At 39.8% G+C, this 14,002-nt stretch overlaps 1 protein-coding gene across 5 annotated transcripts in view; it reads left to right on the top strand.

Annotated features, from left to right (window-relative positions):
• Positions 1-14,002, top strand: part of nrg2b (neuregulin 2b) — an 88,113-nt gene that overhangs the window by 66,497 nt on the left and 7,614 nt on the right. For all 5 annotated transcript variants that reach the window (XM_050043117.1, XM_050043115.1, XM_050043114.1 and 2 more), the window contains 4 exons: positions 3,927-4,029; positions 5,742-5,865; positions 7,045-7,172; positions 11,557-11,772. In XM_050043117.1, the coding sequence (XP_049899074.1) occupies positions 3,927-4,029; positions 5,742-5,865; positions 7,045-7,172; positions 11,557-11,772 (571 nt within the window). The remainder of the gene's footprint in view (positions 1-3,926; positions 4,030-5,741; positions 5,866-7,044; positions 7,173-11,556; positions 11,773-14,002) is intronic.

The raw sequence follows: 14,002 nt of genomic DNA, 5'->3' as shown, positions 1-14,002 counted from the left end.
GCAAGCTGCGAGTATTTTTGCAAACCGTTGCCAAGAGCGAGCAAAAGGCCTGACCACATAGTCTGTCCTTATTATTCTGCCCTTGATTGACTCAGTGTCAGAGTCAAGAGCTCGCCTGTCCTAAATCACGATTGCTGTTGGCTCCACCGTGCCAGCGAGCTCGCCTTCCCATTTCCCTTTGCCTTTCTGTATCAGTACCCTGTGACACACACACAATGCCGGGCCAAGGCTCTCGTAGGCTTGTCAATCCCTACAGAGGCCCTTTATTTAGAAACCCCCCCTCTCCCCTCCTCCCTCGCCCCCTTTCCTTCCTCTACAGTGGCGTGTCTAGAGCTTTTTGAGGGAGGGGAGACAGGAAAAGGTGAGGTGAGGTGATGATTTAGGTAAAGGGGACAGCGTTTGATTCACCTGCCCCTGTTTCAAGCAGATCTCTGAAATACAGTAAATCAATAAAGTCAGCTGTCTGATGTATTTTACTGTATTTTCAACCAACTTTTTTTCCCATAAGAACTACAGCTAGATAAACAGACAGTCTGATAGGTGTCACTGTGTTAAGCTTCAGTTTTGAAACATTTAAACTAACACACGTTTGTGTAACAGAAGCTTTATGACATTGAAAAACAATGATTTATCTTCAGTGACTTTAATTCGGCCGTAACTAACAACCCAAGGGCGTCTATAATCCAGTTTTAGTTGATAAGGGGACAAAGTCAGGCCAATCTGTGGTTTCTGGGGACTAGTTTCTCCCCGGGCATTTTACCCTGGACACGCCCCTGCTCCCCTCTCAGCCCTTGCTCCTCTCCCTCTGTCTACATGTCTCCTCCTGCTCCTCCTTCCTGACCTCTTAGCCTTTCCTCCTTTTTCCTCCCTCCCTCTTCCCCTCATGTTCTGTTCTGTTCGTTGCTCCCTCTGTCATTGTGTCGTCGCGCTTTCCGTTCTGACACAGAGTGTTACACCACAGCAGGCCCAGAAATCTAAATTAACCTAGATACACCAAGATGGCAAAGTATTCACACCGCATCACCACAAACCTGTTGGAAGTTAATGTAGTTCAGTGTAATGTGATCCAAATCTGTCTGGGGATGTTCCCAAATGCAGGTTCCAACCGTGACATTAAAGTGCTGTAAACAACTCGTCCCGTCACCAGCAAACACTTTGTAGACGTTCTTCAAATCTCTCAGATGTAGCTGGGGAATTGTAGGTGAGCAAACAGTAAAATGTAAAAGAACTATATTGACTACTTAAAAAATAATTCAATTCAATCGCCTCATAAGGAAAAGTTAATTCAATCAATCAAACTTTATTTATATAGCACATTTTCATACAATAAATTGTAACACAAAGTGCTTCACAGAATAAAAAGACAAATGTGCAATGTCTGAGAGAACTGAGGTAACGCCATCAGTGAGGAAACACTGGAGGTAAAATATAAGTAAGAAAACCTAAAAAATAAAAGTGTAAAAAAAATAGATAGAATAAGGGTAAATAGAAATAGCAATAAAATATATAAATAGAAATAAAAAATAAAATAAATAAATATATATAAAAATACATAAATAAAAGTATATAGATAAATAGAAATAAATTGCTAAACAGATAACTTTAGAAACATATAAGATATATAATTAAAAGTTATCAATAAGAAATAAATAAAGGATTTAAAATATATGACAATGATAAAATGTCTAAAAAAGTTCAATAAATAGATGAGAAATAAGTAAATAAATAAGATTGACTTTTATGGTAGCTTATATATCTAAAGCTAAAACAGTCAAATTATTACATAATATTAATGGAGAACTCAGAAGTAACTATTACAAGTTATTGTAGTGCATTTCATGACAACTTCACTCCAACATCTAAAAAAAAAACCGACTAACACCATGGATTTTTGTGAACGAAAAAATTAAAGGTCAAGGACAGGAAATGAAAAAAATCGATAGAAATTAGGGTTTGGTTTAGATTACTTAACATCCCCTGAAATCTTGTTTTTTTGCTGACCTCCAGTAGCTTAACGTCTCAGCTTCCTGCAGTGATGTAGCGGTGTACTCCAGGGCCTCGTGACATCACTGTTGGGTGTGGTTCCTGGTGCAACACAGCAAACTTCTGTTGGCACCCAACCACAGCTATCAGTGATACTGGCTGTGGTCAGAGGTGAAACAAGCTCGAAATTTTTAACCAGAGGTGGCAGCAAAATGCAGCTTTCAGCCTGCTGTTATTTAACTATTTTATTTTAAAACTAACAAGGTTTAGAAATTAAAGATGTTTGCTTTAACAAAAAAAATGAAACCTCACTCTCAGTGGGAGTCAACAGGTTTAATTTCTGTTTCCACCTTTTGAAATGCCACTGTTTATACTGTAGTCTTTGTTACCAAAATAATCTCCAGTATGACCACCACAGTGTCACCTAAAAAACTTCGAACTTAGTGTCGTACAAGTTCACGCTTTACAAGAGCTTGCTCAAAGTTTACTTCACACAAATAAAAATTAGTTCACATTCAAAGTTTACAGTCCCAAAAATGTAAGTCTTCCTTTTAATTTTTATTTGATGTGTCGTCTCAAATTTGTTGCCAATGTGGCCGACATTTGGACATTTTTTAAAAACCTGACGGGCATTATTTGCATAAAAATGTGAGATTTTTTTTCCATTGCAATCTGTACTGATTAACTCATGAAGCTCCGTCAAACATTCTAGAATTGGATTCAGCAGTACTAGTAGCTGCGCTGTCTGAAATGCGAGTTGCATTAATGTTAGCCATGCGTGCAGCTGTTGTAAATCTTCTGGTGCACACATTGTACGCGCTCACGTTCGCGTTAATTCATTGCAAACGAATATGTTCAGTTCACCATTCACTAAAAACATGTCAAATGAATACGTTCCTTTATGATGAAAGCGTACAAAAACATTATCTGGTCACACAAGCACAGGAAATAAAAGATAAAATAGCGACAGATAATTAAAGCACATATACACTATATTCCTGTAATTAATAACATAAATTATTGTCCAAGACAGTCACAGTTAGGGTTGGCACCATATTGATATTATATAGATATAGTAATATTAAACTAGATATCATGCTAGATTTTGGATATCCAAATATATGTTGTCTTTTCCTGGTTTTAAAGGCTAAATTACAGTAAGGTGATGTAATTTTTGGAACTTACCAGACTGTTCTAGCTGTTGGACTATTTGTATTTACCCACTTAGTCATTATATCCACATTACTGATGATTATTAGTGAGAGATTCACAAGTCAACCCTAAAATGCAAATTCAATATCGATATCGAGATGTTTGATTAAAAAAATATAGTGATGTTTATTTTTCTCCGTATCGCCCAGCTCTAGTTACAGTTATGGTGAGCTCTGTGAATACCAAACTTTTATCCTCTCAGGCCACTGTGGTGTCAACACCTTGAACAAAAAATGCTTTTATAATTTTTTCATTGTGACGACGTGTCTTTTAATTATTCCATTCATACAGGCATGCATTCAGATCCCTTCCAGTGCCATCTGTAGCATTACATCCCCATGGCCATTGTAGAAACACGTGTGTAGGGACAGCAGGAAGTCTCAGTCAGGATGCTTTTCATCATAATATTTCTGAGCTTGTAGAATTACTCCTGTGTTGTAGTAGCACTGTTTGACTGTAGTACAGTTAAAACTGAGAGGCATGTGACATGATAGAGCAGGAGTTGTTTCACAGACAGACAGCACAGGGGATATGATGGCAGCAGATAATAGTGAGAAAAAAACTGTTTCTGTAGTTACCATCAATGGAGTAAGGCTCATGCTGCTCGTGTGTGTGTCTGTGTGTGTGCGCGCGTATTCTTGTCTGTTCTGTGACTGTCTGTCTGCCAATGCATGGGTGTGTGTGCATGTGAACATGTGTGTGTTTGTATGTGTGTGTGTTTCTATCCACAGAGGCTGAGGAGCTCTACCAGAGGCGGGTGCTGACGATCACGGGCATCTGTGTGGCGCTGCTGGTGGTTGGCATCGTTTGTGTGGTGGCCTACTGCAAAACCAAGTATGTGTCTCTGGAGGAACCATGACTGTCTTTTATGAAAGGCTCAAAACCTTTAAATTAACCCACTGAAAAAAACAACAACAAAAAAAAACCCATTGTAATGCGCTTCCTCTTTTCATGCTGTAGAGCAGTGGGGGAAGAAGTATTTAGATCCTTTTCTTAAATAAAGTACAAACTGAAAAATAAAAGTTTACTGTATGAGCTGGTCAAGGTCGAGCTTGACCAGCTCATACAGTAAGTAGTTAGGTCTAATGGTTCCCAAACTAGGGGTTGGGGCCCCTACAAAAGGGTTTACAAGTAGGGTTGGGGGCCAGTGTGAAATTTTTCAAACTGGTTTGATATTAAGAGCCGAACTGGTATACCGAATTTTACCCACTTGACTCAGCAGCCACTCTGGACTAGAACATAATGACACTTTGTCTTAACAGCAAACAAGCGTCCGACTATTATGTTGCATCGCATAACAACGGAGCTCTTTGTCCACACTGAATACATTAAATGTGCACTTCTGTCACGTCATGTAAACAAACCACATTGCTATCAACTGATCAACTGTGCTCTGCAGATCAGACGTAACCGCTTAAAAGATGAGCGAGTAGCCATCTTGCTGTCTTCTTACATTTGTAACATTACTTTTTAAAGCAGAAAACATGTTCTATATTGTGAAATTTACTGGAAATGACACATAATTTAGCCAACAGCAAGTAGCTAGTAGCTAGTTTGTTATTAGCATTGGTCCTTTACATTAGCAGAAACTTTCAGCTCCCTTAGATCTTCTTCGAGCCAGCTGACACCTATGTTGGTTTTTGTTGTGAAATAAAGAGGTGTCAGCCATTCCTTTTCCATAGCAGTGCTTTCAAAGCATGCAACATGTGGCCTATTAATAGAAACAAAACAAACTTCAGCTCCAAACGGTGCACAGCATCAGCCAGTTAGGGGACCTCTTCCGTCAGGTTCAAATCTAAAATGCTGCCATATTGGTGCAGTTTTTTTTTTTTTTGAGAGAGACTAACTCTGCTGTGTTTCCTCTTATCACCGCCAAAAAAACACAAACTTTCTAGTAAACAAATATTGGGTGCACAGCTCTGCCCCTCCCACCTCTGCTGAAATTTTGCCTCCTTCATGTTGCCCTGCTCAGCTCATGGCCAGTCAAACTGTTGTCTCTGTTAGTCCGTTTAAAAACAAACATATTATGTTCATCACGTTGTTATATTGCTGATTACTTATGTAATACATGTTGCATTTAGCACTGTGACGCCGTCAGCAAAGGTTGCAGATATAGGCTACTTTCTAATTTGCCAGATTGTTTCATAATGACAAATGTTGTTTCAGCATTTATGGTTTAAGCTAGACCACCAAATTGCACCCACACATCCAGACATCGACCCAACTCTTGTCAAAAGACAAATCTAAGGGCTGGTGAGCAGAAGTGTAGTGACGCCAGAGCACACCAGAACGACCACTTTCTTTCTCCAAGTGAGGAAATACAATATTCACAGTTTGTATTAAATTATTGAATTTAATTTACATTTTTTAAGTACATTGATGACATTACTGTAACCATAAAACGGTCATGTGATGAGTGGAGCTAAGTCATGAAAGCTATGGAGAGGGATTGAAGGGTTTTTTAAAGAGCAATTAAAACAAGTAGCGAAATTATATCAGTCACTTTTGCCAGATCACTTATTTTTCCCTCATCACCGTCCCTCCAGGAAGCAGAGGAAGAAAATGCACAGTCACCTACACCAGAACCAGAATCAGTGTGTGGAGCAACCTAACCGCGTGCTGGCCAACGGACCCAACCACCCTGGTCCCGAGGAGATCCCCATGGTTGACGTGAGTCCAAACACTAGAAGCACGCAGCAGAGGCAGGTACAGGTGATGCTCAGGTCAGGTTTCACTGACAGGCTGAAAGTAACGTCACCTCCTGATGACCCTGCACTTCATGCTGAGAAGACACACACAACCGGTCGCTCCTGACAGGGTCAAGAGTTTTGCAGAGGCAGAACTGCTAGCAAGGCAGAAATAAATAAGTAACCATGATTTTTCTTTAAAATGGGACCTACTCCACTCATTTTCAAGTTCATACTTGTATTTTGGGTTTCTACTAGAACATGTTTAAGTGCTTTAATGTCTTTTATTAGAGATGCTATATTGTGCAAGAGAAGTGGCGGTTGCCAAACTGTACCAAAGACATTTTTGGCATCCATGATTTTTTTTTTTTTTAGCTTCTGGTAGCCAACAATAACAATAATACAGCACAACAAAAACAGTTTGCAGTTATCTGTCAGCTGCCAATCAAAATGCATACAAGTCACATTTTGTAATCTCCAGGCTGACTTTGCTTTATTACCAAAGTGCTGCTGAAATAAAGCCAGATATGCCCGTGCTTTTGATTAAATATCACTGTCCTATAAATAGGATTTTGGTGTCAAAATTTCCAGAACACCCTCAGATATTCATTGATGCTAAATTAGGAACAGAAGAAGATTGGAGAAGACTGGATTTCAACTTTACCTGAGCAAATGGCACAGGAAGTCCACAGAGCCTCAGCCAGTTCATGTGTCTTTAGGTGGAGTCACCGGTACACTTTGTTTAGCTTCGGCACTTAGATTTAACTCTACCAAGAAGCTCCTTTTAGCCTTCAGAGCAGTTTTGCCTCCGAAAGAGTCTTTGTGTAAATAAAACTCTGATCCACTGACAACACAGGGAAATATGGTGGCACAGAGCTGACAGACGTTAAAGAGAGGGCAGAAACACCTACCATTCTCCTGGAGACATAATGTGCATGAGTCAGCATAATAGCAGCAATGAAAACAGTGAGGAGAGACAAGAGATGAGAGTTAACAAAAGATCTGTGCAGGAAAATCTCTCGTCATTAGACATCACTTTATATTCACGTATACTTAATCTAAATTTACTGTATGATGTGTTTTGGAAAATATAAACATAAGTAACAAGTATTAAAATATGTTTGTGTGTGTGTGTGTGTGTGGGTTTATGTGTGCATTGCAGTACATCTCCAAAAGCGTCCCAACGACAGAGTGTGTGATCAGCCACGGAGCTGAGGGTGCAGGCAACTACGCAGGCAGCCGAATGTCTACCCGCTCCCACCACTCTACCACTGCCTCACATGCTTCCAGGTAGACCTGCTGCCACACATGTACATCCACATGGGCATGTATACACAGATATTCCTAGTTCCTGTATTCCTATATTCCAAGTTTTTTGTCTTACATTTTCAGTTATGAACCATTTTTATTGGGACTATTTTTTTTGTAGAAAGCAGCGCCAATGAGAACTGCTGGCAGAGAGGTCTGTGGATTATACAGAGGAACAGGAACATTGTCTCTGGAAAGAACCATTCTATTTTTTTTTGGTTTATTTTGTTTTGTTTTAATGCCAATAATAATAATAATTCCATTTATTTCTATTGTAATAAGTTGGCAGCAGAAATCTCAGCGACAGCTCTCACAAAACCTGGACAGTTAAAACCAATGCTGCCTGCATGGGAAGAAACCACAAGAGCTAAAGGCTGATTTATAGCTGTATGTAGTCTCTACACGGAGCCTACGCTGTAGCCTATGCAAGTACCCCACATTGTGAGCATTTACTCCATTGTGGCGGCATGTCTGTGTTGCTCTACAATTACGCCTCCAAAACACTAGTTGGCGGTGGGGTTTCTAAGCCACTGTATTGTGTCTCTGTGAAGTACAGAAAGTTTTATTCAATTCGACCAACACACCTAAAACATGGCTTAAAAGCAACAATATTTAACAAAAGTACAAAATTCAGCCCCATTATAACTCACAAGGTTTACAGACAAAACAATTGTCTTTAGCCAGACAAATACAACATGCTAATGTTATTAGCATGAGCCTATGACATTTTACATTGCGTATCTTAGCCAAGGTGCAGGTTTATTAATTTGCACATTGAAAATAAAATACAAAAAAATATGCAATAGAAGTAGTTTCAGTGCCTGAAAGAGCTACACATATAATAAATCACACACAAGACTTCAGTGCTGTTTTGTGGGGCCTTTATTGCCTTCCTATGACATATCTAATTGTAAAACAAATCTATAAATCTATGAAATAAAAACAAAATTAAAGCTTTGCTTCCACTGAAGGAAATGTTTTTCAGTTTACAAAAATAAACAGGAGGTCTGCGTCACTGCAACATGTAGTTACCTTATTCGGGAGGTGTACGTCAGCCTACGACGTAGCTTCAACCAGGGGTGGGTAGAGTACTGAAAATCTGTACTCAAGTAAAAGTACAATTACTGACATAAAAATTACTCAAGTAGAAGTAAAATTACTATTTGAGAAACCTACTCAAGTAAAAGTAAAGAGTACCTGGTTAATAATTTACTCAAGTACAAGTTACTTTCCATTTGAATATTTTTTAGGGTGTGCGGACCAGTGCAAAATAATGAAAAAACAGCACTTGATAAAACTTTTTTTTAATGAAGCAGGTACCAATCTTCCACTCTCCATCTCCTTCACTCTACCCCTCTTTTCCTCACCTAACCTCTTCTTTCTCCATTTCCCTATCTGTAATTTGAGTGGATGACCTTGCTTTAAAAACAGAAATGACATCCCAACTTCTTTGTCTTTTCTACGTCTTTTTCGCTGTTAACAAAATAAATAAAAACCAATAAAATAAATAAGAAACCATTCAATATATGGTAAACAATAGCACTATAATGTTCCCAAGTTCCATCCACAAATGTGTTTGTAAAGGTATAACAGGTCCCTGTAGGACTTTCCTGCCAGATCACCAGGTGTCAGGTGAACTATTTTACAAATGACCATAACAGTAACAAAATGAAAATCCCATCTCTCCCTTGTTTTGTAAGAAATATGTCCTAAACTGGGATTATATGTGCATAAATCTCTAACATGCTAACTTAGTTGGCTCTTTTCAAACAAAAAGAAGCTCTTCATTTCGACCTGGCTCCGGTCATTTTTTTCGTGTACACGGGTTTCACCGCTGGGTGGTGCTATTGCATTATACCAGTAAAGCCCCAGTTATCCGAACCGACCATTTAACCAACAGTTACAGGCCACCACACCGAAATATCACCATTCCGACAGTCCGCCATCCCGAATTCTGGTCCCTGAGTCCTGACAGTGAGCTATGGCGAGCCTGTAGAAGCCGTATTCCCTATGTATGTCAGCGATTATCACCGGGGACGTACGCGAGTAATTCAGGCTGACTTTACCTGTTTTTCAGCGAACTCTTCTGGTAATTTTATTAAAAGGGATGGCCCACAGTAGCTTCGTTTAATCAGACCGGCGTTTAATACACAAAATGGGGTCAAACCCCCGGCGGCTATTTGGAAATATACGGTAGTTGTAACGAAGGTAAATGGCAAATGTAGTGAAGTAAAAAGTAGATTACTGGCTTAAAAATATACTTGAGTAAGAGTAGAAGTACAGTTTTAAAAAAGGAACTTAAAAAGTACTCGTTCCTCAAAAAAACTACTTTTTTACTCATGTGCGTTACTTGTAACGCGTTACTACCAACCCCTGGATTCAACACAGTATAAATCAGCCTTAAAGCAACACTAACCCTTCTGGAAATTTTACGCTTTTCTTTGTTTAGGTTAAAATGCTATTAATAAGCTGATGGCTCACTAAAATGTAAGTAAATTCCACCAGAGATAAAAACTCATAATTGTACCATTCGCATATGGTTCTAAGAAAATTCTAACCAATTGGCCAAGCGTCCTGTCTGTCTTCCCCACGTGGAGGCCTCCGACTGACGTAACGGCTTGCGTAAGTTTCAAAACTCTGGGGTTGCGTTTGACTGTGCAGGACAGGTAACGTTATGTTTAGTTTGCTTCTAATATACCATATAAAGTTACATATGACAACACAGCATCCAGTTGCTAATGGCTAACGTTAGCCTACTGTAGCGTAGCCTCTGAAACATTAACATTATCTTCCTTGTGCATTTCCACTTACTAGTAACGTTAACACTACTATCTAACGTTACCACTGAAACCTTATTCTAAAACTCATCGGTCATCACTGACTCCGGTTGAGTTTTAAAACTCCGGGGTTGCGTTTGACTGTCTTGGTTGTAACAATACACCTGCTCTTACCTTGCCTACGCCTACGTCTATCATAGACGTAATGAGGATGTAATGGAGGAGGGGGAATAGGTCTTTGGAGGGAGGTGGAGTTGTGGATGTTTAAGTTTTGTGCTGTGTGAAATGCAAGAAAGGTAAGAGTTCCTTTAAGTAAGAAAATGTAATTTGGATGAGTCAAACCTTTCACAACTTTAACAGCTTGTTGGCAGTGTAGTTCAACTTGTTGTACAAAACTTTGGCAGTTCATTCCACAAGAATCATTACAGTATCAACTGAATCAAGACGAGAAAAACTCACTTGCACTGGAAACTCACGAGTGGCGGATTTGTCATTATTCTACAGACTCATTGCAGCAAACTTTGATATACTATATCAACAACTCAACAGGCTTTTATGGCTAAGATGTTAGCAGAAACATTTTGTTACACATACAGCACGCAGAGCAACATAAGCATCACCTAAGTCTAAGACTTAGTCCACACATACACAGGAATTTTTTTTTTTTTAATGGAGGCTTTTCTATGCATTTTGGTCTGAAAATGCCATTTTAGGTCACTAAAAATTTACGTTTTGTAAAATTCCTCTCAGGATGAAAATGTTCAGAAACTCTATTTTTCAGGGTTGACATGTCGACAGAAAAAACTGAGTCTGGCTTGAGACATCAAAGTGTGCTGTTATCTCCTGTGGGAGGTGTAACCAATGAGGCCCATGCAATTTTTATGCATGTTAATGTTATGTTAACACATAAATGTACAGTTATCCTTCCACTATATTGAGGAACAGAGGCGTCAGAGTGCACTATTGACGTTTGTGTATGTTAGCCTTCCACTATTAGCTTTTCTGTAGGCCTCTGATTGGCCAACATCGTCGTCTTCTTTGGTTAATTAGCCAACATGGCTTTAAGCTAATATCACCACCTGTTGGTTTGGCATGTTCTCGACAGTGCTTTTATGTATTGTTTTTGTGTGTGTTTTCATTTGGTCAATCTTTTTAAACAGTGCTTGTGTGGAAAGTTTTTTTTTTTTGAGAATAGAGGAGCAAAAGTCCCTGTGTTCTTATGGAGTAGGTCTAATACTGATTCTGAGTCTCTTGTTAGGCTCCAGCTCTTGAGAAAAATGTTTGTCTTTGACTTATTGATGCTGCACTGTCGTCATCAGATACTTGTTTATTTTGTCTAGTCTCTACTTCGTGCTGGACAGGTAGTGTACAATCAGACACTGTGTAGAGTTGCACAATTGGCTGTTGAGTCAGTGTTTCAGTCAGTGATTCAGTGTTGTTCCACTTCACAGTGCTTTGAGAGACATTGCATATGAACATTTAAGCAGTATAGTCTCTTTACCCAGCGTTCCTTCCTCCTCTGTATCCTCCTGCCTCCTCAGTGCTGTTGTAACCTTTTAAACTTGTTCTGCTGACACCCACACCTGCAGACACGAGGAGCAGACGTGGAGCATGGAGCGAACAGAGAGTATGAACTCAGACTGCCAGTCAGGTGGGCTGTCCAGCTCTGTAGGAACCAGTAAGTGCAGCAGCCCGGCATGCATGGCGAGGAGGGCCGCCCACTGGGGCTGTGCGGACATGTCCGGACCGGGAATGCAGTACGGGGATTCATACGACTCTCTAAGAGACTCGCCTCACAGTGACAGGTAGGGAAAGTGGTGGTTTGTGTGTGTAAGTGTGTGTGTGTGTGGTGGGGTTTATGCCTGTCATGACTCTACAACACTTTTACCTTCACTCTCTGGCGACCCCAAGTGGCAGTTAGTTGTTATAAATGTTTCAATGTCAAGGACTACATCACCCAGATACTGCATCTTGTAATGTGACTTTATAAACCAGTGTTGAAGTGGTGGTGAAGATAAGAAAATAATTCAACTACTTTGACTACACTTGATCTGTTTTCATAGTTTACTAGTTAATGGTTTCCTACATGTCCCAGAATGCCCTCTGACTAATAAACAGACTTGACATGACTATATTCAGCTGTTAGTGTTAACTGTGTGCAATACAATAGCGCAGTTTCTTGACGTTGAACATGAATATTCTGTCTTTCTTTTTTCACATTAAATATGTAAGGAATGTAATATAAAACATATTAATATAGGAGGAACAATTTTATTATCTCTGCCAGACGTAAAACCGAAGGGAATCATTTGTTTAGTTGTATGTGTGCGTGCACAAGTCTTTGTTTGTGTTTGAGTGCATGTATCTGTCTGTTCGCAGGTAATCTCACATACTACTGGACCAATCAGCCTAATATTTTGTGTGCATATGTATGACTGTGTACTCAAAGTTCTCTCTTGGTTGCGGTGATTCACATTTGTTAAAAAACCTGTTTTATTGACTGTTTTATATCGTCATTAACTGCTGACTCCTCACACCTCTTAACTGGCTGGTAGGGGGCGCAAGTGATCAACAAAATCACACAGCAAAAGCGTAGAGCAAAGGGTATAAGGTATATATATCATTTTGGCTAAAAACAAGAAGCATTAGAGGCATAACTGTCTGCTGCAGGCCACATGTTGGCCTTCATTGTTTCTCAAAAACTGACATTCATAGAAAAATTTGGTCCTAATTTGAACTGAAGTATCTGCAAATTAATTCCACACCCAATATGTTATGATCCAGTAAAGTTAGGCACAATATAGTCTGAGTGGGCGGAAGTTCGCTGCATAGATCAGCCTCTCATTGGGCGGAACGAGCCACTCGCTGAAGTCCCGTCCTACCACCTCCGGTTGTGTAGCAGTTTTCAACACGTCCTTTACTAACTTTTGCTGTGTTTGATCTTGCGGGGATGTAGCCATTTTTCTGCCATGGTTCGCATCCTGTAGGCGATATTTTTGTGGGCGTGTTACACCAAAACCTGTTTCCCCCCGGCAATATTTTTGCAAGCGCACCATTGCTGTGGCACCGCCCAGAACGATTGTGATTGGGCGTTTTTTTCTCCAATCTCAAAGTGAGAGTCGGCCCAGCCAGACCTTTCTTTTCTTGAGAAAGTGAGAGTCGGCCCAGCCAGACCTTTCTTTTCTTGAGAAAGGTCTGGTGAGCGAGACTAGGCACAATACGATTCTAAAAAACAAACAAAATGTTTTTGCCATCTTCGCCACCATCTTGACTGTGAAGGAAGCTGGGAGGGTCAGTTCTGGCACAGCTATGCCACGTGCATATAGTGTCCCAGGGATGAAGTTTTTCTGTGGGCCGACGCGGAAGTTAGCATCTCATTGGTTCCATTGGAGTTTGGATTACTGCCAAAAATAAACTCTGTGGCAAACAAACGTTCATTATACTTACACTTGCGTTCACATATAAACACACTTTCATGATTTTTGAAGCCTAAATGCAATCACCAGAGATATAAAGCTAATGTCAGGCTCTAAACAAATTATACCACGTTCACATGACCTCACGTCCCCTCCATAACAATATGGTAAAGCTGTGTTTGGCACGGCTCGGCATGATGATGTTCTGTAGTGTCATTTAGCTACTTGTAAGCAGCCGCCCATAGAAGCTTCAAAGTGAGGTATTTTATTTACTCAGGTATTTCATGTTGTAGAACAAATATGAAAGTCTCTTCAGCTTGTGTTAACTACAGACCTTATTTCAGGCATCAAGCTAAAAACCCACTGATGAGGGAACCATGAGGGGCTAAAATGGTAACTTATTTCAAGGTTTTAGGACTCATTCCTGGGACACTTGTTTGTCTAGAGTGGCTGCGTATGGGGTGCCGTTTGTAAAGTGGCTCATGCTGAAAATAACATCAACATTTTGCCACATTTAGCTTCAAACAATGTTTAAAAAAGTGTTGTGAATTTTTTAACGTCACCTTTTACCACATTTACAGCAATATTTGTTAACTTAGAAATATATTAAATAGTTAAA

The sequence above is a fragment of the Epinephelus moara genome, chromosome 4 (assembly GCF_006386435.1).
Source record: "Epinephelus moara isolate mb chromosome 4, YSFRI_EMoa_1.0, whole genome shotgun sequence".
Lineage (NCBI taxonomy): Eukaryota > Metazoa > Chordata > Actinopteri > Perciformes > Serranidae > Epinephelus > Epinephelus moara.
This window is presented reverse-complemented; position numbering and strand designations above follow the sequence as displayed.